Raw genomic sequence first — 26,794 nt, 5'->3', positions numbered from 1 at the left:
CGACTGGGGTGGCTTCTGTTGGCAATGGCCTCTCCTTCCGCTAGCCACAGTGGAGGAAAGGGCCACCTCCCAAGCTGGAGCACCCCAAAAAACAGTCGGCTCCCTGCCTCCTGCACCCCCCGTGACCCGATAGGAGCCCCGGGCGTACGTGGATGAGACGGGCAGCCCGGGCCTGGTTTTAAATACTTTTATTTCTTAACTTACATAAAGGAATATATTTGGCTCTTTCTTTCTGTCTTATACTCTGAGATTCACAATCAATAGCTCTAAAAAATAAAATCACCGTGTACTTCCTGAGAGAAGTCAGAAAACCATTTTACCTGGTTCTTGCACAACAAGAAAACAAGCCTCCCCCGACAACTGCGCGGGCCGGCCCGGTACGCGGGAAAGGCAGGGCCCGTGCGCCGCCCCGGCCGGTGCCCGTGAGTGCCCAGGGGTCTGGGTGCAGAGGATGGGGAGACCCCGGGGTCGCCCGGAGGGGCCTCTGATGCTCAGACAGACGCTCGCAAGGACCGAGTTCTCCTTTCCACCATGGCAGCACCTCGCCCTCAGCCTCCAGCCACTGGGAGCCAGGCGGCCCCGGCTCCAGGGCCTATCTTATCCACACACCCAGACCCCGCCATCTGGAACCGGCCAACCCACCCGTGATGACCCCCACCCGCTCACAGGCTCAGAGAAAACGGAGGAAAGGGAAGCAAGCTAAGATCCCAAATTCTGCCCCAGTGACTCAGCAAGGACCAACTCCAAATCCCCCCTCTCCATCTCTAACAACGCCCAACTGACCCGGCGCAGACCATCCGACCCCCCCGACTCCCCCGGTGACCCAGCACGGACCGTCCGTCCGACCAACACCCCTCTCTTTCAACAGGGCCTGCACAACGGAAGAGGCAGGGAGCATTTCGGGATCAGGCGGGGAGGAAAATGGGAATCTTTGGGAGAGTTGTGAAGTCCCAGAGGAAAGAGCAAAATGCCCTACTCCTGGTCAGAGATTATGAAATGTGGAGAAGGTGAAGATAGAGAGAGGTGTGCGCATGTGACACTATGTAATGGGGAGGTGAGTGTGGACTGGTGTGGGTGGGTATGTGTGTAAACACCTCCAGCTGCTGAACTAGTTCTGTGGACTCCTGCATTCCCAGGTCAGCCAATGCTCCGCACCTAGCAGACGGCCAGCCCAGTGCTCTGGACCCCGCCAGCTGGCCCGCCGCTGAGCCCCCAGACGCCACAGCAGAGCTGGGCCTCGGCCCGCCGATGGGGACGGTGACCTCGGTCAACTCCGACCTCTGGGGAGACTCCAAGCATCTTGCTACCCTGGCAGTGGGGGCGGGGGCACAGCCTCACACCATCAGGGGCCTGGGATCCAATCCCCGGGCCGAGGTCCGTACTGGCCGAACCCCTGCTCGCAAGGCCACGATCCACCCAGGAGGCCCTGTTCAAGACGGGGACCGACAGCCCCCACAGCAAATCCACCCAAAGGCCGGTTCTTGCGTCTGAGACCGAGACAAGTCAGCTTGAGCAGCGGGACATCACTGAGAATTGCGGAAGCGGCCGGCCCCGCGGACGACAGAAAGGGTCCCCGCCGCAGCGCTGGGCCCGGTCCCTTCCCTGGCCGCAGCCACACAGCTCTGGCCACAAGCCCCGGTCCCAGGGGCTGAGACTTGAAACCCAGGCCATGGAAGAGGGTAGTGTGGGAGTTCGGTGATTTGGGGTAAGGGGGAGGTGTGGTGTGGGTGTGTGTCTGTCTTTTTAGCTGTGTCCCTGGCTGGGGGCCACCTGTCCGACGGCCTTGCTCAGCCCCTCCAGGCAGGATCTGCAGGGCTGCTGGCTTCGGGGGCTCCGGTCTGCTTCCTTGGAGGACGGTTGGACGGAGAGGGTGTTGGTGGAGGAGAGGGGGAGGCAGCCCCAAGGTGCTGTAGTGAGGATCCAGCAGAATCAATCAAGAATCGAAGTGAGACTGTTCCACCTCCGGGGCGGGGGACGCGGGACGGCCAGGGATGCAGCCGCACGCAACTCCGCGTCCGCGCCAGGTCCTCAGGACCCTCCCCTGCTGCGGTCGGCTCCCCACTGGGCCTTGACTCTGGCTGATGCCTTCCCGTGGGAGCTGCTGCTCCTTCCACGGCTGGGTCCTGCGGACACCTGTGGGCCGGAAGGAAGCGCGGGGTGAGGGGACCAAACTCCCCTGGGGAAACCCTCCAGGAGCCCTCCACGCCTGGGGAAACACTGAGGATGAGCTCAGAGCCAAGCCTTCCCAGACTGAGCCCCCTCCTTCCTCTCTCCCTCCTCCCCCTCCCCACAGCACCTGTATATATGTATAAATGTTTGTACATATTTATTACTCTATTTTATTTGTACATATTTATTCTATTTATTTTATTTTGTTAATGTTTTGTTTTGTTCTCTGTCTCCCCCTTCTAGCCTGTGAGCCCACTGTTGGGTAAAGACCATCTCTATATGTTGCCATCCTGTACTTCCCAAGCGCTTAGTACAGTGCTCTGCACACAGTAAGCGCTCAATAAATACGACTGAATGAATGAATGAAAAAGCCTATCCCATCTTAATAATAATAATAATAATGATGGCATTTATTAAGCGCTTACTATGTACAGAGCACTGTTCTAAACGCTGGGGAGGTTACAAGGTGATCAGATTGTTCCACTGGGGGGCTCACAGTCTTAATCCCCATTTTCCAGATGAGGAAACGGAGGCCCAGAAAAGTGAAGTGACTTGCCCAAAGTCACACAACTGACAATTGGCGGAGCCGGGATTTGAACCCCTGACCTATGACTCCAAAGCCCGTGCTCTTTCTATTGAGACACGCTGCTTGCCTGCTGCTTAACTACTGCAATGAGTGCGTGTGCACAGCACTGTATTAAGCATTTGAGAGAGTCCAAAACAGTACGATTGGTAGACTGCCCACAAGGAGCCTACAGTCTAGTGAGGGAGATAGGCATTAAAATAAATAACAGCACTTATGTACATATCTTTATACTCTCCCATTTCCCCATGTATAAATTTAGCACTCAAATGCCAGTAACTGATTGATTGTACTTGACTACAACCTCATTCCATCTCCGCTCCCACCCCACTTCCATGCCTGCCCCTCGACCCGGCCTCTCTCACCTCTCAGACTTTGACGGTGGCGGGTGGCATCATCAGATGATTCACTCTGGGTGGGGGCGAGAGAAAAGGAGAGGTAAACTGAGTCCCCCGCAAACCACCACGGAAGGGGAAGGGAGCAGACATACGCATCTGTGGGCACACAAACGCCCCAAGATCCAGGGGAACAAAGAAGATGCTCAGATCGGATCCAGTACCTATCTCACATGGGGTCCAAAAGGGAGGCCCTTCCCCGCATTTTACAGAGGAGGAAACTGGGGCCCGGAGAGGATGAGTGACTTGTCCAGGGTCACACAGAGCTGGGACTAGAAGTCAGTTTTCCTAATCCCCAGGCCTCGCTCTTTTCCACAGGCCGCACAGCCTCCCCGCTTCCACTGAACTTGGACTGCTCCCCGCCTCCTGCTTTCCTTTCAGCCCCGTCGCAGGTCGGGACAGAGCGGCTCTCCTGTTCCATCGGGAGCCGTGAAGCCGCTCCGGCCACATGCCAACCGCATGTGCTCGGCATCGCGTATGGTTCCCTAGCAACAGTGCCCCTTCCCTGAAGCGCATAGATTATTGGTGGGCAGGGCGGGGTGGGGATGGAGGACCAGATGGGCAGGGGTCTATATCTGGACACACGAACAGGAATGTGTGTGCGCATGCTGAGTGTTGGGGTGGGTGGGGTGGGTGTGGTGAGTGTTGGGGGGCTGTGTACATGTCTGGGTCTGTTTCACAGGGGTCTGCTAGAGTTCTCATGTACATGGGTGCACGTGGGCACGGATGTAGTTGAGGCTGGGAATTTGACCAGAGGCCTGGGAGTTAGAAAATCATGGGTTCTAATCCTGCCCCTGTCACGTCTGCTGTGTGACCTACATTTCTCTGGGCCTTACCTGTAAAGTGGGGATCGAGACTGAGAGCCCTACGTGGGAGAGGAACTGTGGTCAACCCACCATGTATCTACCCCAGGGCTTAGGACAGTGCCTGGCACATAGTAAGCACTTAGATACTATTATTAGGAGGCGGAAGGTGCCCGTGTGTGAGGCCTTGAAGCATGTGCCTGCTCGTCCGCATGTGTTGTTGGCGTGCAGCCCCGAGCCCCTGAGGAGAGGTCTGTCCTCTGGGGCCCAGTAGCCACTCCGCTTTCCTGCTGGCCCACCTTCTCTCTCTCCCCGCCGCTGTCTCCCGCTGGCTGACCAGTTCCGGCTGCAGGCCCACTGGGGGGAGAGGCCAGGCAAGGGGAATCCCTCTCCCTGCCCCGCGTCCACCCGGCCCATGGTGGGCAGGGACCGGCCGGGAGCTGAGTCTCCCCACCCCACGGAGCCTAGGTGCAGACGGCCGGCCGGCGCGGGGTCAGGCCGGGTGCGGCCGGGGGCCGAGAGGGACTCTGACTGACCCCAGCGCCTCCGCGTCATCAAGTGGAAGCGTCTTCAGAGAGGCCGTCGGGGGCCCCGGGCCGGTGGTCAGCTGCACTGCTCTCACTGGAAAACACGGGCCGCGGGTCGGCCGGGAACCGCCGACCAAATGGCCCCGGGCCTTCCCACCTGGCCAGACCCGCGGGGTTGGGGGCCGGGAGAGCGGCTTGGGAGGGGGACGGTCCTTCTGCCGCCCTGCGTGGACCAGAGAGCCGGTGCGTCGGGCGTGTGACAGCGAGAGTCCAGGGAGCCCCCTGCCCGGGACTCCCCTGGGGACCCCCCAACCCCTGCGAAGCCTGGGGTGGGGAGGATCACGAGAGGGGGCGGAGCACTTACTGTTGCTCGGCCCTGGCGCGGTCACTGAGGAAGAAGAGTGCTGTGGCTAGGAAGAACACGCCCCCCAGGACCACCACGAAGGGGCACAGCATCAGCGCGTAGCCCAGGCTCAGGAACTCCCACAGGGCCGACTCCCTCGTGCTCTGGCGGATCCGGTCTGAGATCTGAGGGCCGGGGAGGGGCGGGGGAACAGCAAGAAGGGATAATTTGGACATTCAGAACGAACACAGACCCAGCCACCCCAAGGCACCAATTTCCCGCTGGGGAAACGGCCCAGAGAGAGCGAGGGACTCGCCCGAGGACACCCGGCAGGAAGATCTATGACGACGAGGGAGGGAGAGCAGAGATCCTATGATCCCCACTTAGCAGATGAGAAAACTGAGGCCCAGGAGGTTTCAGGAGGTGACTCGGGGGCAGAGCCGGGACTCAGATCTGAGTCTTCGGCCTCCCGGTGCTCAGTCTGTCCTCCTACAGCTCGTGCCCGCCCCGAAGGTGTCCTCACGGAGGGTGGTATAGGCACCCACTCTGCCACATGCCAAGGGAATCGCCCTATCCCAGCCCCCCTCACTTCTCAGCAGGGCCCCCAGGGTCTGCCTTGGGGATGGGGCTTGGTGGGCAGAGTTCGGGGCTGAGAGTCCCGAGGCCTGAGTTCGAGTCCCAGCTCTGCCCCTAGGGTGCTGGGTGACCCCAGCCAAGTTCCTCAACCTCTCCATCCTTCAGTTTGCCCACCTTTCCGGAGGGGAGAATAAAATGACCTGGCCATTCAGAGTCTCACTGTGGTATACAGGATGACTCTGGGGTCAAGAGCTGCCGGGCCTCCCTTCTTGCCACCCCCACCTGCAGCCCCCCGGCCGGACACTCACAATGCCGATCAGGTAGGGGCTGCCAGCGTCGCCCAGCAGGTGGGAAGTGAAGCTCTGCAGGGCCACAGCAGTGGCACGGCGGGTGGGGATGACCACGTACTGTTAGAGAGAGAGAGACAGAAGGGGGGCTGTGGTCAGGGTGCCCACAGAGCCCCAGCCCAGCTGAGGGGTGGGGGAGGAGCGGGCACGACCCGGCTCCTCCCGCAGTGGGCCCCCACAACTGGCAGCGGGCAGAGCAGGCCAGAGGTTGGCGCCTTCCCGCCTCCCCGGGCCCCAGTCCTGCCCCTCAGTCCCAGCCCCGGCTCCGGTAATGATAGGTGTTGGGTTACGGGTGCTCCTGACCCCAACCGCTCTGCCTTCCCAGAAACGAGAGCCTGGAGGCTGCTCGTCCCCATAGGCCTCAGGCCCTGGGGCTCTTTCCACCACCACCACAGCAGCAGCAGGGAAGACCTCACTGCCAACACTGGCAGAAAGTGACCTCCTCCCCCAGCCAGGGGCTCTGTCGGCCCCAGGGCCAAGGCCGTGCCACACAGCCCAGAGTCAGCCCTCTCCCAATTCCCACCCCTTGCTCTCCAGTCGCCCACCCCCAATTCTATCACCTGCCCCTCAGGACTCGGCAACACAGAGAGGTCCCAGCGGGAGCCGGGGGTGGGCAATGGGGCCGGTGTCCCTGGGGTCCCAGCTGAGGGGGTGATGGGGCTGGGATCCCCAAGTCCCAGCTGAGGGGGCGATGGGGCCAGTATCCACTGGGTTCACCACACTATCCACTACACTACGCTGTGAAGCAGTGGTCCCCAACACCTTCTCTGCTGGACTGGGAAGCCCCAGGCCCCTTGAGCGGCTGCTCGGTGCGAGAGGGACGGGGTCCCAGGCCCCGGTTTCGCCCCCGGCCCTCTGATGGGCAGAGGGGAACCACCTCGCTCCTGCCTAATCGCCTCTGTCCACTTCCCGTGATTCTTTTCTCAAGATAACTCCTCCCTGCATCGCTTGGTGCCCCCCAACCCGCCCCCAACCCCTCTGTCCAAACCGATAAGGGCAGCACTGTCACTGCTCTGAATAAACATCCTCTTGTGTGGTGTCCTCCCTCGTGTAGTGTTGTTGGCAACAGCACAATGGCAGCGTAAACACCACGGGCCGCGAGACGGTGGGGACGGCGGCCCTCGGTGTCCGGTCCGCGGGGGCCCCTCTGGCCACTGCCGTCTCGTGTGAGTCTCCCTCGGCTCCCATCCCAGTGGGTGGAGGGAGCCTAGGAGCAGGCCCGCCCCCCAATTCGATGGTTTAAACTGAAAGTTGGTTATACTGAAAGTGACGGAGGGGAGGTGGCCTGAGGGGAGGGGTCAGACTCACCATAAGGATGTCAGCTGTGATGGCCCAGTTGGAGAAAAGGAGGGTCTCGCCGATGAAAATACACACCTGGTCAGAAGGAGGGAGAGACATGGGCTGGAGCAGGGTGGTCCGGGCGGGCTGGGCCGCCTCGGCCGAGGGCCGCAGACTGGCCCGGGTGGGTTCCTCCCCCGCCCCTGGGGACAACAGTCTCAGGAGTGAACTGTGGGCAAGAAAAGGCCTGCCTCTCTACCCCCCAGCCCACCTCGGCTTGAAACCCAGGTGATCTAGGGGAGTCAGTCGGTGGGTCAATCGTTTTTATTGAGCACTTACTGTGTGCAGAGTGAGGTACTTGTACATATCTATTCTATTGATTTTATTTTGTTAGTATGTTTGGTTTTGTTCTCTGTCTCCCCCTTTTAGACTGTGAGCCCACTGTTGGGTAGGGACTGTCTCTATATGTTGCCAATTTGTACTTCCCAAGCGCTTAGTACAGTGCTCTGCACACAGTAAGTGCTCAATAATTACAATTGATGATGATGATGATGATGATAATAAGCGCTTGGGAGAGGACTATATGACAATCAATAGACACATTCCCCGTCCTTCCCAACTAGCTTAGAGTCTTGGGGAGCGGAGTGGGGTCTCAGGGAGCTCAGGGCTGGAGGTCCCTCGGTACCAGAACCGAGGGCGCAGTGTCTGGGGCATGTGGAGCCCTGGACACCGCCACTGTCGGGGGTGCTGGCAGGCATCGGGGGGGTTCAGGGACTCACGTAGGCACCGATGATGCTCCCCTTGGCGGCGACGAAAACGAGGCAGATGAAGATGGCCGAGCCCAGCATGCCCACGGCGCACACCAGGGGGTCCGCCCGCTGGGTCTTCAGCCGGCACCACTTGGTGGCCCCCGCCCCAGCCACGACCCCCAAGAAGCCGGTGAAGCAGGTGATGGCCCCGAAGATGAGGCTGAGGGGAGAACGATGCCTGCGGTTGGGGAGGGGGGCGGGGGTGGGAGGCAGGGGATGGGGTGGGCCGTGGGGTGGGTGGGGGGAAGGGGGCCGGCCCCGGCACCTGTTCCTGGTGCTGCAGGGTTGGCTGCTGCAGGTGTCCATGGTCTTCTGCACCACCTGGGCCCGGTCCAGGTACAGCGGGATCCACATGCCCAGGGCCCCCGTGGCAAACGACACGGCAGACGTGGCCAGCGAGGAGAACACGTAGCTTCGGCTGCGGGCGAGGTCGGGCTGAGCCGGGGGGTGGGGTGGGGGAGAGCGGAGCCCGGGGTTGGGTGGCTCCTGCCCCCCGTCCCCACCCCGGGGGGAGGGCGGGCCCTTATCTGCGAGGCTGGGCAAGGTTCTCAGCGGGGCTGGCTCTTCTCCCGACCTCCCCTCCGACCCTGGCACCTAGGCCCCCTTACTTCCGGATTAGGGCCCGCATGTCCCTGAGCCACGAGGTCTGGGCCTTCAGCTGCACCCCGGGCTGGTCAGCCTGGCCCCTCCTGGCAGCCGGGACAAAGATCAGGATGAGGGTCCCTGTGATCATACCCAGCACCGGTGACACCTGCGGACGGAGAGGATGGACAGGTCATGGGGTGGGGGGGGGGGCACAGTCTGGTGGGAGAGGAGACCAGATGGTCCCCAGCTGTGATAATAATAATAATAATAATGACAATGATGGCATCTGTTAAGCGCTTACTATGTGTAAAGCACTGTTCTAAGTGTTAGGGGGGGATACAAGGTGATCAGGTTGTCCCATGTCAGGCTCACAGTCTTAATCCCCATTTTACAGACGAGGTAACTGAGGCTCAGAGAAATTACGTGACTTGCCCAAGGTCATCATCATCATCATCATCATCATCATCAATCGTATTTATTGAGCGCTTACTGTGTGCAGAGCACTGGACTAAGCGCTTGGGAAGTACAATTTGGCAACATATAGAGACAGTCCCTACCCAACAGTGGGCTCACAGTCTAAAAGGGGGAGACAGAGAACAAAACCAAACATACTAACAAAATAAAATAAATAGAATAGATATGTACAAGTAAAATAAATAGATAAATAAATAGAGTAATAAATATGTACAAACATATATACATATATACAGGTGCTGTGGGGAAGGGAAGGAGGTAAGATGGGGGGGATAGAGAGGGGGATGAGGGGGAGAGGAAGGAAGGGGCTCAGTCTGGGAAGGCCGCCTGGAGGAGGTGAATAATAATAATGGCATTTGTTAAGCGCTTACTATGTGCAAAGCACTGTTCTAAGTGCTGGGGAGGTTACAAGGTGATCAGGTTGTCCCTTGGGGGCTCACAGTCTTCATCCCCATTTTCCAGATGAGGGAACTGAGGCCCGGGGAAGTGAAGTGACTTGCCCAAAGTCACACAGCAGACAAGTGACGGAGCCGGCATTTGAACCCACGACCGCTAACTCCCAAGCCTGGGCTCTTTCCACTGAGCCACGCTGCTTCTCTAAGGGAATTAGAACCCATGACCTCTGACTCCCAAGCCTGGGCTCTTTCCACTGAGCCACGCTGCTTCTCTAAGGGAAGCAGATCCAAAGGGAATGCCCCCTTGGCTCCACCCCTCGATACACTGACTCATTCAGTCATTCAATCGTACTTATTGAGCGCTTACTGTGTGCAAAGCACTGTACTAAGCGCTTGGGAGAGTACACCAGAACACTAAACAGACACATTCCCTGCCCGCAATGAGCTCAACAGTCTAGATGTACTCTGGGAACAGCAGAAATGACCCCGGCCGTGCGGATTCCACCCGTTCACGGGAACAGCCGCCAGGAAGGTCTGACAGGGGTGTCTGAGAGGGTGCCGAGGGGCTGTCACTGGGGGGAAGGTCCCAGAGCCCACCCGGATGGTTGCGGTGGGGAGGGGTGACACATCTTAGGCCAACTGCACTGGGCCAGGCAGGGGTTTGGGCGCGGGGGGGACGGGGAGAGGAAAGTTGGCAGCCCAATCCAACTGGTCAACAACAAGAACGCCTTTGGGCGGCCCCGGTCCCCACAGGGTCAGAGGTCGGGGAGCAGGGCCGGTGAGGCCCTTTCCTGCCGTGGGTCCTGGGGCCCCTCCCCCTGTGGTAGTGGGGGGGGGGGGCAGGAGGGGTGGGGGTGGGGGGCTGCACAGAAGGAAGCTGCAGGCCAGGCAGCGGAAGCAGGCGGACAAGGGGAACAAAGGGTTTTCCTAAAAGCAGGAAGTCCTCTCTGAGAAGACTTGCTCCCTGTGGGGAGTCGGGTCAATGGGGGAGGAGGGGAATGCCCTGATCTCCCTCCAGGACCCCCAACAAGGGGCCCAGGGTGGGGCCGGGGCGGGGGGGAGTGGCGAGGGGGTGTATGGAAAGTATGCCAGAGCAAAATGCACTTTTCCCTTTCTTAGTCCCCGAGGCCAAGCTGGAGCTCGTGCAACCCGCACCGGCCAGACAGCTCTCCAGGGGTCATAAAGTCCAGCCCCCTACCTCCGCCCGGAGCTCAGTTTCCGAAGGAATGGGGCGGGTGTGGGGGCAACGTGGGGGTGCCCCCTTCCCATAGTGGTTTTGAGATGAAATGGAGTCCCACTGGTCTGAGGCAGGGGGATGGGTGAGATGACCTTGCTCCTGATGACCACTGGGGAAATGGATGGGGTCAGCGGTGTCCCGAGCACACGTCGACTCAGCAGTCCTCCTCATCCACTAGAAACTCACCCCCCTTCCTCCCCCCAATTGAATCTGGGTTCGGGGCCAAGGCCATTGTGGCCCTAGGGTTGTGTCCGGTGGTCCACCCCCGCCAGGACCCGCCTTACCCGTAGAGCCCAGTGCCAGTCGCCCGCCACTTGCTTGACGCTCGATCCAGTGATGTAGCCCAGGCCACTGCAAACAGAGATCGGGATGCACGGCTTCATGGAGGAAGGTCACCTAGACCATCACCATCTCTAGACTGCTAGCTCATTGTGGGGAGGGAATGTGTCTGTTTATTGTTATATTGTACTCTCCCAAGTGCTTAGTACAGTGCTTTGCACACAGCAAGCGCTCAATAAATACGACTGAATGAATCCCTTTTACCAATTCTGCTATACTGTTCTTTCCCAAGTGCTCTGCACACAGGAAGCGCTCAATAAATACCAGTAAATTCCAAGCCATCACCAAAACCTGCCGGTCTCAGCTCCACAACATTGCCAAGATCCGCCCTTTCCTCTCCATCCAAACCTCTGCCCTGCTCGTTCAAGCTCTCATCCTATCCCGTCTGGATTACTGCATCAGCCTTCTCTCTGATCTCCCATCCTCGTGTCTCTCCCCACTTCAATCCATACTTCATGCTGCTGCCTGGATTATCTTTGTCCAGAAACGCTCTGGGCATGTTACTCCCCTCCTCAAAAATCTCCAGTGGCTACCAATCAATCTGCGCATCAGGCAGAAACTCCTCACCCTGGGCTTCAAGGCTGTCCATCATCTCGCCCCCTCCTACCTCACCTCCCTTCTCTCCTTCTACAGCCCACATCGCACCCTCCGCTCCTCTGCCGCTAATCTCCTCACCGTACCTCGTTCTCGCCTGTCCCGCCGTCGACCCTCGGCCCACGTCATCCCCCGGGCCTGGAATGCCCTCCTTCTGCCCATCTGCCAAGCTAGCTCTCTTCCTCCCTTCAAGGCCCTACTGAGAGCTCACCTCCTCCAGGAGGCCTTCCCACACTGAGCCCCATCCTTCCTCTCCCCCTCGTCCCCCTCTCCATCCCCCCATCTTACCTCCTTCCCTTCCCCACAGCACCTGTATATATGTATATATGTTTGTACATGTTTATTACTCTATTTATTTATTTATTTTACTTGTACATATCTATTCTATTTATTTTATTTTGTTAGTATGTTTGGTTTTGTTCTCCGTCTCCCCCTTTTAGACTATGAGCCCACTGTTGGGTAGGGACTGTCTCTATATGTTGCCAACTTGTACTTCCCAAGCGCTTAGTCCAGTGCTCTGCACACAGTAAGTGCTCAATAAATACGATTGATTGATTGATTGATGATTGCTTGACCCCCACCACCCCCAACCCCAACATGACGGTCACCAAGACCATCATCACCATCAGCTCCATCCCCCGCCCCCCGCCCCCACCCCATCGGCATCGCCCCCATCCCCCGGGAGACCCTCCGAAGGGCCCCCGTCCAGCCCTACCTTCCGAGCGGGATGGCGAAGTAGAAGACGGAGAGCATGAGGGTCCTGTAGTTCTTGGTGAAGAGGTCGCCGATGATGGTGGGGGCGATGGTGGAATAGCTGGCCTCCCCAATGCCGACCAGGCCCCGCGACAAGACCAGGAGCCAGAAATACTGCCGGACGGGAGGGGAGAGTGGATCGCTGCCACACGGCGGGGCCAGGACCACCTCCCATCCCGGTGCCCAGCCGCTTCCCCCTGAGGGGGCTCGGGGGCCCATTGGGCATCTTGGTGTTGGCGGCAGGCGGTGTCTCTCTTGGAAGGGCTAGTGGGTTTGGGTAGCTGGTGACCGTGAACACATGGGCTAGCTTGCCAAGCTATTCGGGGCAGTGAGGGTTCTCTAGGCCTGCTTTTACAGTAACTGGAACATGACTGCTAATTCTGTTGCATTGTGCCCTCCCAAGCGCTTAGTAAAGAGCTCTGCACAAAGTAAGTGCTCAATAAATACAACTGATTGACTGATACCCAAGTCCAATCACTCGATCTTATCTTAAAACAAGTGGTGGCCCGCCTTCTAGACTGTGAGCCCGCTGTTGGGTAGGGACTGTCTCTATGTGTTGCCGACTTGTACTTCCCAAGCGCTTAGTACAGTGCTCTGCACACAGTAAGCGCTCAATAAATACGATTGATTGATTGGTGGGGCGTCAGCCCCGTTAATCGATACCATTTACTGAGTGCCAACCGGGTGCTTGTACTGAGTGCTGGGAGAGAACGGCGGGCATGGGGTGGGAGGAAGGGGGCTCCCTCATCCTGGATCATTTCTGCTCCTGAGGGGACGGTCAGGGAAGGGAACCTGGGAAAGGGAGGGGAGAATTGAGCTGAGAAGGTCTGAGGTGGGTGGGTGGGGGGCGAATGGGCAGGGTCTAATCTGCTCTCTGGGTGCTGGTCCAGTCTGGTCTACTCTGAGTGATAAGGAATGGGGCCCCAGCAGACCCCGGGGTTGGAAAGGGGGAAGGGAGTTTGGGGGGTTGGGGGGAGTTACTCCCCCTCTGTGTCCCCCAGCGTTTGGAGGTGCCAGCTGGGAAAAGTACTGGTTTGGGGTTCTCATCTCATTCCGGCACTTAGTATAGTGCCTGGCACATAGTAAGCACTTAATAATAATAATAATAATAATAATAATAATAATAATAATAGCATTTATTAAGTGCTTACTATGTGCAAAGCACTGTTCTAAGCGCTGGAGAGGTTACAAGGTGATCAGGTTGTCCCACGGGGGGCTCACAGTTTTAATCGCCATTTTACAGATGAGGTAACTGAGGCACAGAGAAGTGAAGTGACTTGCCCAAGGTCACACAGCTGACAACTGGCGGAGCCTGGATTAGAACCCATGCCCTCTGACTCCCAAGCCCGGGCTCTTTCCACTGAGTCACGCTGTTGGTAGTGACGTTCCCTGCCCACAGTGAGCTTACATTCACCGTACACGCTCGCTTGGCGCGAGTGCTCCGCACGCAGTAAGCACTCAATAAATCCCACTGCCTGACGCAGTCTTGTCCCGCGGTGGTTCTAGGGAAACGGTACTGTTATTGTTATTGTTATGCCACATCCATCCTTCTGATCCCCAATATCTGGGCCCCAGCCCCATTCCAACCCCAAATGAACCAATCTACCGCTCCCATTCCCAGTCTCTGGCTTGCAGACCGCCTCTCCCACCCCCACTCTGCCCAGGTGTCTGAGGAGGGGCCCAAACAGCGCCCGGCACCGTGGGTTGGGGGCGGAGGCATTCCTCATTGGGGTCAGTCCCAGGGACACCCCCAAGGCAGGGGGCAAGCAGCAGGGCAGCTCGGCCCCCAGGGGATTGGCCAGTCTCCTCTCCTGCTGTCACTCTCAGGGCTGGGTGGCCCCCGGGGCAGGGCAGGATTAGTGGCATCCGATCACCGTCTAATTCCCGCAAGAATGTGGGCAGACGGGGCCCATGCGGAGTGCCGAAGCAATTCCACGGTCACAGGCCAGGCAGGGGGCTGGGCATGAGGGCAAGGGACCGCCCCAGCAAATCCCAGAGTACCTGCCTGGGGCAGGGCTGTGGAACCCCAAAGGAACACACCCCAGCTGGGGTTTGGAATTGGCTGTGGCAGTCCTGCAATCTGCCTGTCCCTCTGCCCAATAAACACTGAAACTCAGACTCCTCCTTCGCCCTCTCCAGCAAACACCTGTGGGGTTGGGCTGTCTATCTGAGAAGCAGCGTGGCTCAGTGGAGAAGAGCCCGGGCTTTGGAGTCAGAGGTCATGGGTTCAAATCCCAGCTCCGCCAAATGTCAGCTGTGTGACTTTGGGCAAGTGTCTTCACTTCTCTGGGCCTCAGTTCCCTCATCTGTAAAATGGGGATGAAGACTGTGAGCCCCCTGTGGGACAGCCTGATCACCTTGTAACCTCCCCAGCGCTTAGAACAGTGCTTTGCACATAGTAAGTGCTTAATAAATGCCATTATTATTATTATTATCTGTCTCTCTCTCTTGCTCTCTCTCTCTCTCTCTCACATACATCATCAATCGTATTTATTGAGCGCTTACTATGTGCAGAGCACTGTACTAAGCGCTTGGGAAGTACAAATTGGCAACATATAGAGACAGTCCCTACACACACACACACATATATGCCCCAGTACTTGGTGCTCCATCCCCCTTGGCCTGACCCCCACCCCTGGCCCTGACCCCCCTCTATCAGTGGGGTCTTTCCCCTCATTGGTTGGGCCATCTGGGGGGGTTCCCCAGACGGGGACCATGCTCTCCCCCACGGCTGGCACCTCCATTCATTCGTTCACTCATTCAATCACATTTATTGAGCGCTTACCGTGTGCAGAGCACTGTACCAAGCACTTGGAAAGTACAATTCGGCAACAAATAGAGCCAATCCTTACCCAACCACCTCTCTAGTCTGCCTCAGCTCCTGTGGTGATGCCCGCCCTCCCACCTGTCCACCCTCCTGTTCGGCCACGGGGCTCTGTACCCCAGGGGCACAGAGAGGTGCTTAGAGGAGGCTGACCTGGGGTCTGGAGGCCCAGCCTGGTGGGTCTGGGGTGAGAGGAAGCCATTTCTGAACCCTCTTCCCCAGGAGGCCCAGCTCAGCCTAGGGGTCCTGGAGGGTTCTGGGGGGGCCTGGAGGACTCTTTCCTTTCTTAATTCTCCTGGGGCCTCATTTCTCTAAAAGGCAGAGCCCCCCAGTACTGCAGCTTCCTAACCCCCGAAACTGCGGGACCCCAATGAGCAGCGGTGCTTACAGCCAGCTCTGTCTGAGCACTGTCTCGGGGCTGGAATGGGGAAGGGGAGAAGGAGGGGAGGGCTTTCCCTCCCTCCCCCATCCCGGGGCCCACATCCAACTCCACTTCCTTCTGTCAAAGGCCCACCTGGATCCCACTACCCAGAGCCCCGCCTCCCAAAACCCCCGCCCCCGCCCCCTGGCATAAAGGCGGCTCTGTCCCAGGGGGTGGGGGCGGGACCAGTGGGCCAGGGGTTGGGGTGACCCGAGGGCTTTGATGTTGGGGGGTTTGGGAGGGGGGCTTCTGGGAGCCTGGGAAAAGGGTCTGTTCACCCTTTCCACGCCCACCCCTCTCCCACTGTCCCCCTGCTGGGGATGGAGCTGAACCGGGATGGGGTGGGGGGCAGGGAGTGATGTCAGGGAACCTGCAAGCCCCCCAACCCTCCCTACCAGTGGGGGTCTCCTTAGGAAAGAGAGGAGAGAGCAGCTGGAGAGAAAGAATGGGTGAGTGGGAATGTATGTTGTGTTGGGGGCAGAGGCATTCCTCATTGGGGTCAGTCCCAGGGGCACCCCCAAGGCAGGGGGCAAGGAGCAGGGCAGCTCGGCCCCCAGGGGATTGGCCAGTCTCCTCTCCTGCTGTCAGTCTCAGGGCTGGGTGGCCCTGTATGTATGTATGTTGTATGTATGTTGTGTGTATGTCCACTCCTTCCCTGTGCCCTGTTCCGGGGCCTGTCCCGGACTGGCTCCTCCCTCACTGACCCGCCTGGCTAGTGTGTGTGTGTATGTGTTGGGCAGAGGGTCCGGCCTGGAGTCGGGGGCCTGTGGGGTTGGACAGACAGGGCCATCCCGCGCTCTCTCCTGGAGCACCCTGACCCGAGGTCACCGGGGGGTCAGCTGGAGCCCAGCGGGGTCCAGCACTGGGCGTCCCAACCCCTCGGTCCCACGTATTCTCCACTGGGCCGCACTGCCTCCTCTGACCCACGGTCACGCCCTCCAAGCCCCGGCCGACCCCGCTCTGGCCTCCCAATCCCTCCCCGAACTCGGCCCTACCTGCTGGGGGATGAAGGAGCTGGAGAAGGTGACCACGGACCAGAAGAAGATCCCGCAGCTCAGAATGACCTTCCTGTTGAAGCGGTCGCCCAGGTACCCGAAGATGGGGGCTGCCACCATGAAGCTGCAGATAAACACTGCGGGGGCAGGGGAGAACAATACCAAGATGACACAGTGAGCCAAGTGCACGTGCACACACAAACACACACAAAGCAGAGGTAATAATAATAATAGCATTTATTAAGCACTTACCATGTGCAAAGCACTGTTCTAAGCGCTGGGGAGGATACAAGGTGATCACGTTGTCCCACAGGGGGGCTCACAGTCTTCATCCCCATTTTACGGATGAGGGAACTGAGGCACAGAGAAGTGAAGTGACTTGCCCAGAGTCACACAGCTGACAATTGGCGGAGCTGGGATTTGAACCTCTGACCTCTGACTCCAAAGCTCGTGCTCTTTCCACTGAGCCACGCTGCTTCCCAAGCCATACCCTTACCCCCGGGCACAAACACACACACGTACACATGCACACAAGTGCACGCACACACAAGGCAGTTACCTCAGTTACCTCATCTGTAAAATGGGGATTAAGACTGGGAGCCCCACGTGGGACAACCTAATTACCTTGTATCTACCCCAGCGCTTAGAACAGTGCTTGACAAAGCACTGTAAGCACTTAACAAATGCCATAATAATAATAATAATGATTATTATTATTATCCCCCAGCCCCTGGGCACACACAGGGGCTCTCCCCCACCAACCACCTAAGTCAGGGGAGAGCGAAGGTCAGCGGTCATCCTCTCAGGGGGAGTCTGGAAGCCTTCCCAGCCAACCTTCCCTCTCCCCACACACCCACAAACACACAGACCCACAGGCACACACACAGGCCCGCTGGGTGTGTGCAATTGTAGCAGACGGCCTGCCACTTACTACCCAAGCTAGGAACGGAATGGGTAGGCCTCTGCTTGACTCTCCCTCCCGTAGTCGAGACTGGTTAGAGGACTGGAAACTCTCCAGGTGCTGGGGCAGGTAGAAAATAATCAGGTCCCACATGGGGCTCACAGTCCATGAAGAGAGAGAACAGGTGTTGATATCTCCACTTTGCAGATGGGAGAACTGAAGCTCAGAGCAGCGAGTGACTTGCCCGGGGTCACAAGGGGACAGGTGGCCAAGCCAGAACTGAAACCCAAGTCCGCTGACTCCCAAGCCTGTGCTCTTTCCACTAGTCCACACTGCCTATTTTATTAATGATGTGCACATAGCTATAATTCTATTTATTCTCATGATATTGACACCTATCTACTTGTTGTGTTGTCTGTCTCCCCGTTCTAGACTGTAAGCCCGTTGTTGGGTAGGGACCGTCTCTCTATGTTGCCGATCTGTACTTCCCAAGTGCTTAGTACAGGGCTCGGCACACAGTAAGTGCTCAATGAATACGACTGAATGAATGAATGGTGTTGCGGTGACAGGCCAGGCCTGACTCCCACACAGGACAAGCCTCGCCCCGGCCCAGGTGGACCCGGCTGGCTCCGCCCGGACTTTTTCTGTCCAGTGTGTGGTTGGAGTTTGGAGCGGTGCCGGTCCTTGGGCCGGGGGAGCTGGAGCCGGGGCAGGGTGGGGCACGACGGGGCAGCCAGAAGGGCCGTGCGGATGACACGTCAGGGATTCAGAGAGCCCTGTCGCCTGGCACCAGGAGTATTGGGATCATTGAGTCAGTGCAGGCTGGGAGGGGGCCGAATTGAGGTTTACGGGACCAGGAAGTGGGGGTACCGGGTGAACGTGGCTCTCCTGTTCCCCTAATTTATGCCCCCACCAAGGCCCTTTCCCACCCACGACCTCAGCCTGACCCACTTCCCTGCTGGTCCAGGGCTCCCCAAGGCTGGGCCCTGCCTGTTCCCCATCAAACAGCCCCAAGGACCTGTGTGATAATAATGATAAGAATAATTGTGGCATTTGTTGAGCGCTTGTGACAGGCACTGTACTAAGCACTGGGGTAGATACAAGCAAATAGGGTTGAACACAGTCTCTGTCCCACATGGGGCTCACAGCCTTAATCCCCAATTTACAGATGTGGGAACCGAGGCCCAGAGAAGTGAAGTGACTTGCCCCAGGTCACATGACAGACAAGCGGTGGAGCCGGGAATAGAACCCATGACCTTCTGATTCCCAGACCCGTGCTCTATCCATTTGGCAATGCTGCTTCTCTGTGTCCGGGGGCTCTCTGTGCCCCATTTTGCTCCAATCCCCCCACCCCACCACCATTGGCTGACTGGATGAATGAATGAATGAATGAGGGGCAGAATTAAGACCCCTGCTCTGGAGGCGGGGGTAAGTTTCCTCGTGGGCCAGGCCCTGGCATCCATCCCCTTCCCCCCGTCCCCAGCCTGGACACCCCAGCCCAGTGTTCCCAGCTACTGCCCTGAGGGCTTCCCCGAGAAGCGGCTGGTCAACGGAGGATTCCACAGCCCCTCTGCAGGGGATGTCCGCTCCTGGAACGGAGCGCAGGAAGGGAGAGTCAAAATCCCCCGAAAACCAAGAAACAAAAGTCCCTGGCTCGGCCCCAGCCCATCCCAGCCCGGACCCCAGTCCCAGCCCCGACCCCAGCAGCGGAGGAGGAAACAGCTTGCAGGGCCGGGTGGAGAGGGCAGGAGGGACACAGGGAAGGGTTGGTCCAAAGCCAGTGGATCTGCAGCTCCACAGGGCAGGCCTGCCGTCGGCCACCCACCGCCCAAGCCCACACCAGACCACCCCCCTCCCTGCCCAGGCCCGGGAGGGAGTCTGGGCCCAGGGCTGCGGAGCTTGAAGGCCCCAGCTCGGAGCCCCCACCACTCACAGTGTCCAGATTGGTGTTGGCCGCAGCCCCCAGCCCTGCCCGTAGGCTCTGCCTAGCCCCAGTTATTCATTCAATCATATTTATTGAGCGCTTACTGTGTGCAGAGCACTGTACTACGAGCTTGGGAAGTACAAGTGGGCAACATATAGAGACAGTTCCTACCCAACAGCGGGCTCACAGTCTAGAAGAGCGGGCTCACAGTTTAGAAGTCAGTCAGTTATTTATACCCCTGAGCTAGCGCTGGCCAGGGCCTTGGCCAACCCAGCCAGCCCAGGCCCCTAAGGGAGGACAGGACGGCCGGTCCATCAGCTCGGCAATCCCTCCCAATCGCGGCCCGGGGCTGTCATTTGGTGGGTCTCAGCCCGGACCCCCTCAGCTCCCCACCCAGGTGGTGGCGGCCGGGTTCCCTGTAGGCTGGGCCAGATGCTGCCAACCCTTGCTCTTCCCCCCACACATCCCCAGGGCGGTGGCTGGGAGGGGAAGAAATCCCAGGAGCCAAAGAGGAAGTGGCTTTCTGGGATGTGGGAAGCAGGGGGACCTCCCCGAAAGCGCCCAAACCGCTGAGGACACATCTGACGCTCCCAGCAGCGACGACCACAGGGTACTGCCTCACAAAGACCTACTGCTTCCTTCGTCCTGAAAAATGTGCTCCCAAGCAACCCTCTATTGCCCTAACCCCACGGGGGACCAGAAGGGGGTCGCCGTAGGTTTGAGGGACTCGGTGGCACCCCAGAACTTGTGATTTCCTGATCTCCTAACTTCAACCCAGCCTGCACACCCTTCTCTCCAGACCAAACCAACTCACTGTACCTCCATCTCATCGGTCTCACCACTGCCCCTTTGCCAACGTTTTCCCTCTGGTCTGGAACTCTCTCCCTTTTCGTATCTGATGGCCCACTCTCCTCACCTTCAAAACCTTATGAAAAACACATCTTCTCCAAGAGCCCCTTCCTAACCAAAGCCCTCAACCTTCCCTTAAGCACTTGGATCGGTTGCCTTTAAGCACTTCGATGTTCACCCCACCTCCGACTCTACAGCACCTGTCTATATCCTTCCACTCCGATGTTTCCCCTATAATCTATGTTAATGTCTACCTCCCCCTCTAGACTGTGAGCTACTTGTGGGCAGGGTTCACGTCTACCAACTCTGTCATATGGTGCTTTCCCAATTGCTTAATACGGTGCTCTGCTCGCAGTAAGTACTCAATAAATACCATTGATTGATTGGCAAAAACCCGAGGATGAAGGAGGGCTCTTCGTCATCATCAGTTGTATTTCCTGGGCACAAGGCACTGTACTGAGCACTTGGGAGAGCTCGGCCAGGACCTGCTCCCTCCCAGTCCACCCAGTGCTCACCCCCAGGCACCTTGTCTCTTCTTCCCCAACTCCAGACTCCCCATCTACCCCTGCCATCCTCTGGGACCTGCGCCCACACGCCACTACAGCCCTTTCATCTGGGGCTAATTGGGCTCCTGCCTGGCCGGCCTTATCAGCCCGGTGTGGGCCTGGGGGACAGGGAGGGAGCGGCCCAGGGCCATCGGCTGAGTCAGCCCTGCGACTGGGTCCCCTCTGGGCCGTGGGAAGAGAAGGGTGATAAACTCGAACTGGGCTCCCAGGAGTCTGGAGTCCGCCGGGGACCCACCCCTATCCCAGTCACGATCCCAGGAGATAGGAGCCAAGTCTACTGTACCAGACCTACCAGAGGCCCTTGAGGGACTGCAAATCGAGCCGTGACCACCGGCAAAGTCTTCAAGATGTCCCTCCCGCCTGTGGCCGGGGGTACTGAGGGGTTCCGGGCCGGAGATTGCGGATGGCTCCCTGTCACTCACCCCCACCGCTGAAACACTGCCTGAGCGCCTGCCCGCCATCCCCACCTTCACCTTGGCTTTGAGGGCAGCTGGGGATTGGGGGACACTCAACTGGGCCCATCCCCAGCCACGGTGAACCCCAGACATGGTGCCCAGCTGCTCTTCCTGAGGGCTGGGCCCTGACCCTTGCCCAGACCGCCCTTGGTTCTCTGCCCCATGGCAGGGAGGGGCCCCGCCGAGCCTTTCATCACAGGATCCAACAGCAATTCACCCTCATTAACATCATTACCCACCTCCAGCTGCTCAGTCTCCCACGGAGGGGCAAGGAGTGCCCACACCCAGCACCTGCAGGTGGGGGGTGGGGGGGCCTCTGGCCTACAGGGGTCCCACTGTGGAGCTGGCACCCGCCTTACCCTACACTCCAGAGGCTGGACACAGCCCTGCCGGCCACCTGGCCAGCGAGCAGGGAGGCGCTCAGTAAAGGACGGGGCAGTCGGGTGTGGCAGTCCAGCTCCCCAGGGGCATGCCAGAGTGAATCAGTGGGGCAGCCAGCTCAGGCAGCAGCGTGGGCCGAAGACTGGGTCCTGCGCTGGGCATCCCAGGAGCAGGTGCCGGACAGTGGCAGGACGCCCGGGGCAGGTTGTGCAGGTGGGGTGACTCACTGGCTCTGAAACCAGTCCCTCTGGTTCCGGGCCCAGCGCCACCCCACACGGTATCTAGAAGGACTGGGTGGGTGGGCGAGCAGGAGGATGGGCATTCCTGCTTCCCACTCCTCCCCCTGGCCCATCTCAGCCCGGCTGGGCCACACTAACCATATGCCAGGCAGGCAGGCAGGGATGCCTGGCCCCAAGAACCACAGACAACAGCAACGGCGGCCCAGGCTGACCAAAGGTCCTTCGGGAGCTGACCGGGGGGAGTCCCCCAATCAATCAATCAATCGTATTTATTGAGCGCTTACTGTGTGCAGAGCACTGTACTAAGCGCTTGGGAAGTACAAGTCGGCAACACATAGAGACAGTCCCTACCCAACAGCAGGCCCACAGTCTAGAAGGGGGAGACAGAGAACAAAACCAAACATACTAACAAAATTAAATAAATAGAATAGATATGTACAAGATAAATAAATAGAGTAATAAATACGTACAAACATATATACATATACACAGGTGCTGTGGGGAAGGGAAGGAGGTAAGATGGGGGGATGGAGAGGGGGACGAGGGGGAGAGGAAGGAAGGGGCTCAGTCTGGGAAGGCCTCCTGGAGGAGGTGAGCTCTCAGTAGGGCCTTGAAGGGAGGAAGAGGGTCTCCCCCAGAGACTGACCGCCGCTCACACTGTCTCTGGAAGGGGGACAGATGGACAACACACGTCCTAAGACACCGGAGGCTTCGCCTGGACCCCTCACACCTGCCAAGGGAATGGCCCTGCCCCCTTTCTTCCCCACCCAGGTCCTTCTCTAGGCCTAGAGAAGCAGCGTGGCATGGTGGATTAGAGCACAGGCCTGGGAGTCGAAAGGACTTAGATTCTAATCCTAGCTGTGACACTTCTCTGCTGGGTGACCTTGGGCAAATCACTTCGCTTCTCTGTGCCTCAGTTACCTCATCTGTAAAATGGGGATTGAGACGGAGAGCCCCATCATCATCATCATCATCAATCGTATTTATTTGTGGGACAGGGACTGTCCAATCCGCCCTACCTCCTTCCCCTCCCCACAGCACCTGTATATATATATTTTTTTATAATAGCATTTATTAAGTGCTTACTATGTGCATTGCACTGTTCTAAGCGCTGGATTGTATATTTGTACAATCAATCAATCAATTGTACTTATTGAGCGCTTACTGTGTGCAGAGCACTGTACTAAGCACTTGGGAAGTACAAGTTGGCAACATATAGAGACAGTCCCTACGCAGATTTATTACTCTATTTATTTTACTTGTACATACTTACTATTCTATTTTTTTGTTAGTGATGTGCATATAGCTTTAATTCTATTTGTTCTGACGATTTTGACACCTGTCTACATGTTCTGTTTTGTTTTGTCTTTGATTTGTTTTGTTTTGTCTTTTAGACTGTCTTGTTTTGTCTTTTAGACTGTGAGCCCACTATCGGGTAGGGACTGTCTCTATGTGATGCCAATTTGTACTTCCCAAGCGCTTAGTACAGTGCTCTGCACATAGTAAGCGCTCAATAAATACGATTGATTGATTGATTGATTTTGTCTGTTTTGTTGTCTGCCTCCCCCTTCTAGACTGTGAGCCCGTTGTTGGGTGGGGACCGTCTCTATATGTTGCCGACTTGGACTTCCCAAGTGCTTAGTACAGTGCTCTCCATACAGTCAGCGCTCAATAAATACAACTGAATGAATGAATGATCTTGTACCTTCCCCAGCGCTTAGTACAGTGCCTAAGCACTTAAATACCATCATCATCATCATCACTGCTCTGTGGCTCACCCGTTAGACTGGAAGCCCCTCCAGGATGGAGACCGTGTCCCCTGCTTTTATTGTTCGTTCCCGAGCGCTCAGCACATAGGGCTGCCCACCCTGGTCCCAGCCGGCGCTCAGCACAGTGCTCTACACACAGTAGGCGCCCGGTAAATACCACTGATGGAATGAGGGATGGGATGGGGAGGAGGGGAGGAGCGCAGGCTGGGAAAGGGGGTTGATCTCGCCGGTCCCTTACCTGACTGCAGCAGGCCGGCCCCTCGATCTTTGACCCCGAAGTGTTGCTGGATGTCCAGTAAGACCCCTGGGGGCAGAGGGAAGACCAGTGAGCTCGTTGTGGGCAGGGAATATGTCTACCAACTCTGTTACGTCGTGCTCTGCACACCGTAAGCGCTCAATAAATACAACTGAATGATCGACTGAGTCCGCTGACCCACACCTGGGCAGGTGATCAGAGGGAACTGGGCCTGGAGGGGCCGGGGCGGGAGGAGAACAGAGAGACCCCTCTCCTGCAGCGTGGCTCAGTGGAAAGAGCACAGGTTTTGGAGCCAGAGGTCGTGGGTTCAAATCCCGGCTCCGCCAATTGTCAGCTGTGTGACTTTGGGCAAGTCACTTCACTTCTCTGGGCCTCAGTTACCTCATCTGGAAAATGAGGATGAAGATTGTGAGGCCCCCGTGGGACAACCTGATCACCTTGTAACCTCCCCAGTGCTGAGAAGCAACGTGGCTCGGTGGAAAAAGACAGGGCTTTGGAGTCAGAGGTCGTGGGTTCGAATCCCGGCTCCACCACAAGTCTGCTGTGTGACCTTGGGCAAGTCACTTAACTTCTCTGAGCCTCAGTTACCCCATCTGTAAAAATGGGGATTAAGACTGTGAGCCCTACGTGGACAACTTGATCACATTGTATCCCCCCCCAGAGCTTAGAACAGTGCTTTGCATGTAGTAAGCGCTTAACAAATGCCATGATTATTATTATTATTATTAGAACAGTGCTTTGCACATAGTAAGCGCTTAATAAATGCTATCGTAATTATTATTATTATGCCCCCCAGCCTCACCAATCCATGCCCCTCACTCAAAACCCTCCTGAAAAACCCACCCCATCCAGGAGGTCTTCCCTGATTAATTTCTCACTTTCTCCCCCTTTTCTTCCCCTACTTTCTGGTCACCTGAACTCTTGAGATCCTCGCTTCTCCATCACCACCCCACCCCACTGTGCTTAGGGATGCGTCGTTAAACTCTATCGCTTCCCCCAACTGTAAATGATTTCAGTGTTTGCCTCCCCAGCTGGACCGTAAACTCCTTGAGGACAGGGGTCGTTGTCAACTAACACCACCGGACTCTCCCAAGAACTTAGGACGTGCTCTGCCCAGAACGCTCAGTACTACCGATCGATTGTGACGATGGAAAGAGCAGTTGGGGACCTGCTGCGTGACTTCGGACAAGTCACTAAACCACTCTGGGCTTCAGTTTCCCCACCTGTAAAACGGGAGGAGATCCCAGCTCTCTCTCCCTCAGTCTGTGAGTCCGGGTCTGATGAGGACTGTGTCCAGTTGATTCATTCATTCAATCGTATTTATTGAGCGCTTACTGTGTGCAGAGCACTGGACTAAGCGCTTGGGAAGTACAAGTCCAATCTCACGCCTTGGATCTAACCCAGTGGTCAGCACATAGTAAGCGCTTGTTGCCATTATTATTCCCTTCTCTCCTGGGGCAGGGTAGGGACCGTCGCTATATGTTGCTGACTTGTACTTCCCAAGCGCTTAGTACAGTGCTCTGCACACAGTAAGCTCTCAATACATACGATTGAATGAATGAATAAATGAATTACCTTGTACCTGTAAATGAACTGGACACAGTTCATTCATTCATTCAATCGTATTTATTGAGCGCTTACTGTGAGCATGAACACTGTACTAGGCACGTGGGAAGTACAAGTCCAATCTCACACCTTGGATCTAACCCTGTGGTCAGCACATAGTAAGCGCTTGTTGCCATTATTAAGAGAAGCAGCGTGGCTCAGTGGAAAGAGCCCGGGCTTTGAAGCCATAGGTCATGGGTTCAAATCCCAGCTCCGCCACTTGTCAGCTGTGTGATTTTGGGCAAGTCACTTAACTTCTCTGTGCCTCAGTTACCTCATCTGTAAAATGGGGATTAAGAATGTGAGCTCCCCATGGGACAACCGGATCACCTGGTACCCTCCCCAGTGCTTAGAACAGTGCATTGCACACAGTAAGCGCTTAACAAATACCAAAATTATTATTATTATTATTAATCCCTTCTCTCCTGGGGCAAACACAACACATCCACCCCCCACCTTCCTCTTGGGGTTCTCCCTTCCCCGGAATGTGTGAGCGACTGTATCTGCCCCCTCCACATTTAGGATGTCACCCATCCACCCTCCCCGCTGCGATCCCCCTTCTTCCTCTCCCCCTCGTCCCCCTCTCCATCCCCCCATCTTACCTCCTTCCCTTCCCCACAGCACCTGTATATATGTTTGTACAGATTTATTACTCTATTTATTTATTTATTTATTTATTTTATTTGTACACATCTATTCTATTTATTTTATTTTGTTAGTATGTTTGGTTTTGTTCTCTGTCTCCCTCTTTTAGACTGTGAGCCCACTGTTGGGTAGGGACTGTCTCTATGTGTTGCCAATTTGTACTTCCCAAGCGCTTAGTACAGTGCTCTGCACATAGTAAGCACTCAATAAATACAATTGATGATGATGATGGGACCTCTGCCCCCAACACTCATTTGGACCATCAGCCGCCGTCCATCCCCTTCCCACATTTAGGCCGTCACACATCCTCCCTCACCCCGCATTTGGTCCCTGGGTACCCTCGGCCCCCCCATTTACAACGCCACGCATCCGTGCCCCCCTCCCACATTTAGAAGTCACATCTCCTCCCTCCCTGCTCCCCTCCACATTCAGTGGGTCACGCAGCCCCCTCCCCACGTTTGGACCGGTGCGTTTCTGCCGGGAGAACGCCTCGTCCCTTCTCCTTGTTTGCTAGGCCTCCACGCACAGGGAAGTAAGTGTGTTTGTGTGGGAAGGGGCTCCTTCCTCCCCCCCGCTCACCTGACGACCGTCGGCTGGGGCCCAACAGTGGGTTTCCATGGCGACAAGCGGATAACGGCGTCGGCGGGCACCGAGGAGGTCACGTTTCCCCAAGGCCCGGCCTCCTTCCTGCCCCCGCCGCCCCGATTCCCGCAATTCTGCCCTGCTTCCGCTCGCCAAAATAATAATAATGGTATTT

The 26,794-nt window shown here is 57.2% G+C and overlaps 1 protein-coding gene across 2 annotated transcripts in view; it reads right to left on the bottom strand.

Moving 5' to 3' along the window:
* Positions 1-176: 176 nt before the first annotated feature.
* SPNS2 (sphingolipid transporter 2) overlaps positions 177-26,794 on the bottom strand; it is a 38,617-nt gene continuing 11,999 nt past the window's right edge. Inside the window, exons 2-14 of one of the 2 annotated variants that reach the window (XM_038759701.1) lie at positions 23,770-23,835; positions 16,448-16,584; positions 12,170-12,321; positions 10,806-10,872; positions 8,439-8,581; positions 8,096-8,248; positions 7,801-7,990; positions 7,052-7,117; positions 5,705-5,803; positions 4,842-5,005; positions 4,487-4,571; positions 3,118-3,163; positions 177-2,133 (exon numbers count right to left, since the gene is read on the bottom strand). In XM_038759701.1, the coding sequence (XP_038615629.1) occupies positions 4,505-4,571; positions 4,842-5,005; positions 5,705-5,803; positions 7,052-7,117; positions 7,801-7,990; positions 8,096-8,248; positions 8,439-8,581; positions 10,806-10,872; positions 12,170-12,321; positions 16,448-16,584; positions 23,770-23,835 (1,304 nt within the window). In that variant the 3' untranslated portion in view covers positions 177-2,133; positions 3,118-3,163; positions 4,487-4,504. The remainder of the gene's footprint in view (positions 2,134-3,117; positions 3,164-4,486; positions 4,572-4,841; positions 5,006-5,704; positions 5,804-7,051; positions 7,118-7,800; positions 7,991-8,095; positions 8,249-8,438; positions 8,582-10,805; positions 10,873-12,169; positions 12,322-16,447; positions 16,585-23,769; positions 23,836-26,794) is intronic. The other variant, XM_038759702.1, reaches the window with a different exon arrangement.

This window comes from Tachyglossus aculeatus, chromosome 17 (assembly GCF_015852505.1).
Source record: "Tachyglossus aculeatus isolate mTacAcu1 chromosome 17, mTacAcu1.pri, whole genome shotgun sequence".
Lineage (NCBI taxonomy): Eukaryota > Metazoa > Chordata > Mammalia > Monotremata > Tachyglossidae > Tachyglossus > Tachyglossus aculeatus.
This window is presented reverse-complemented; position numbering and strand designations above follow the sequence as displayed.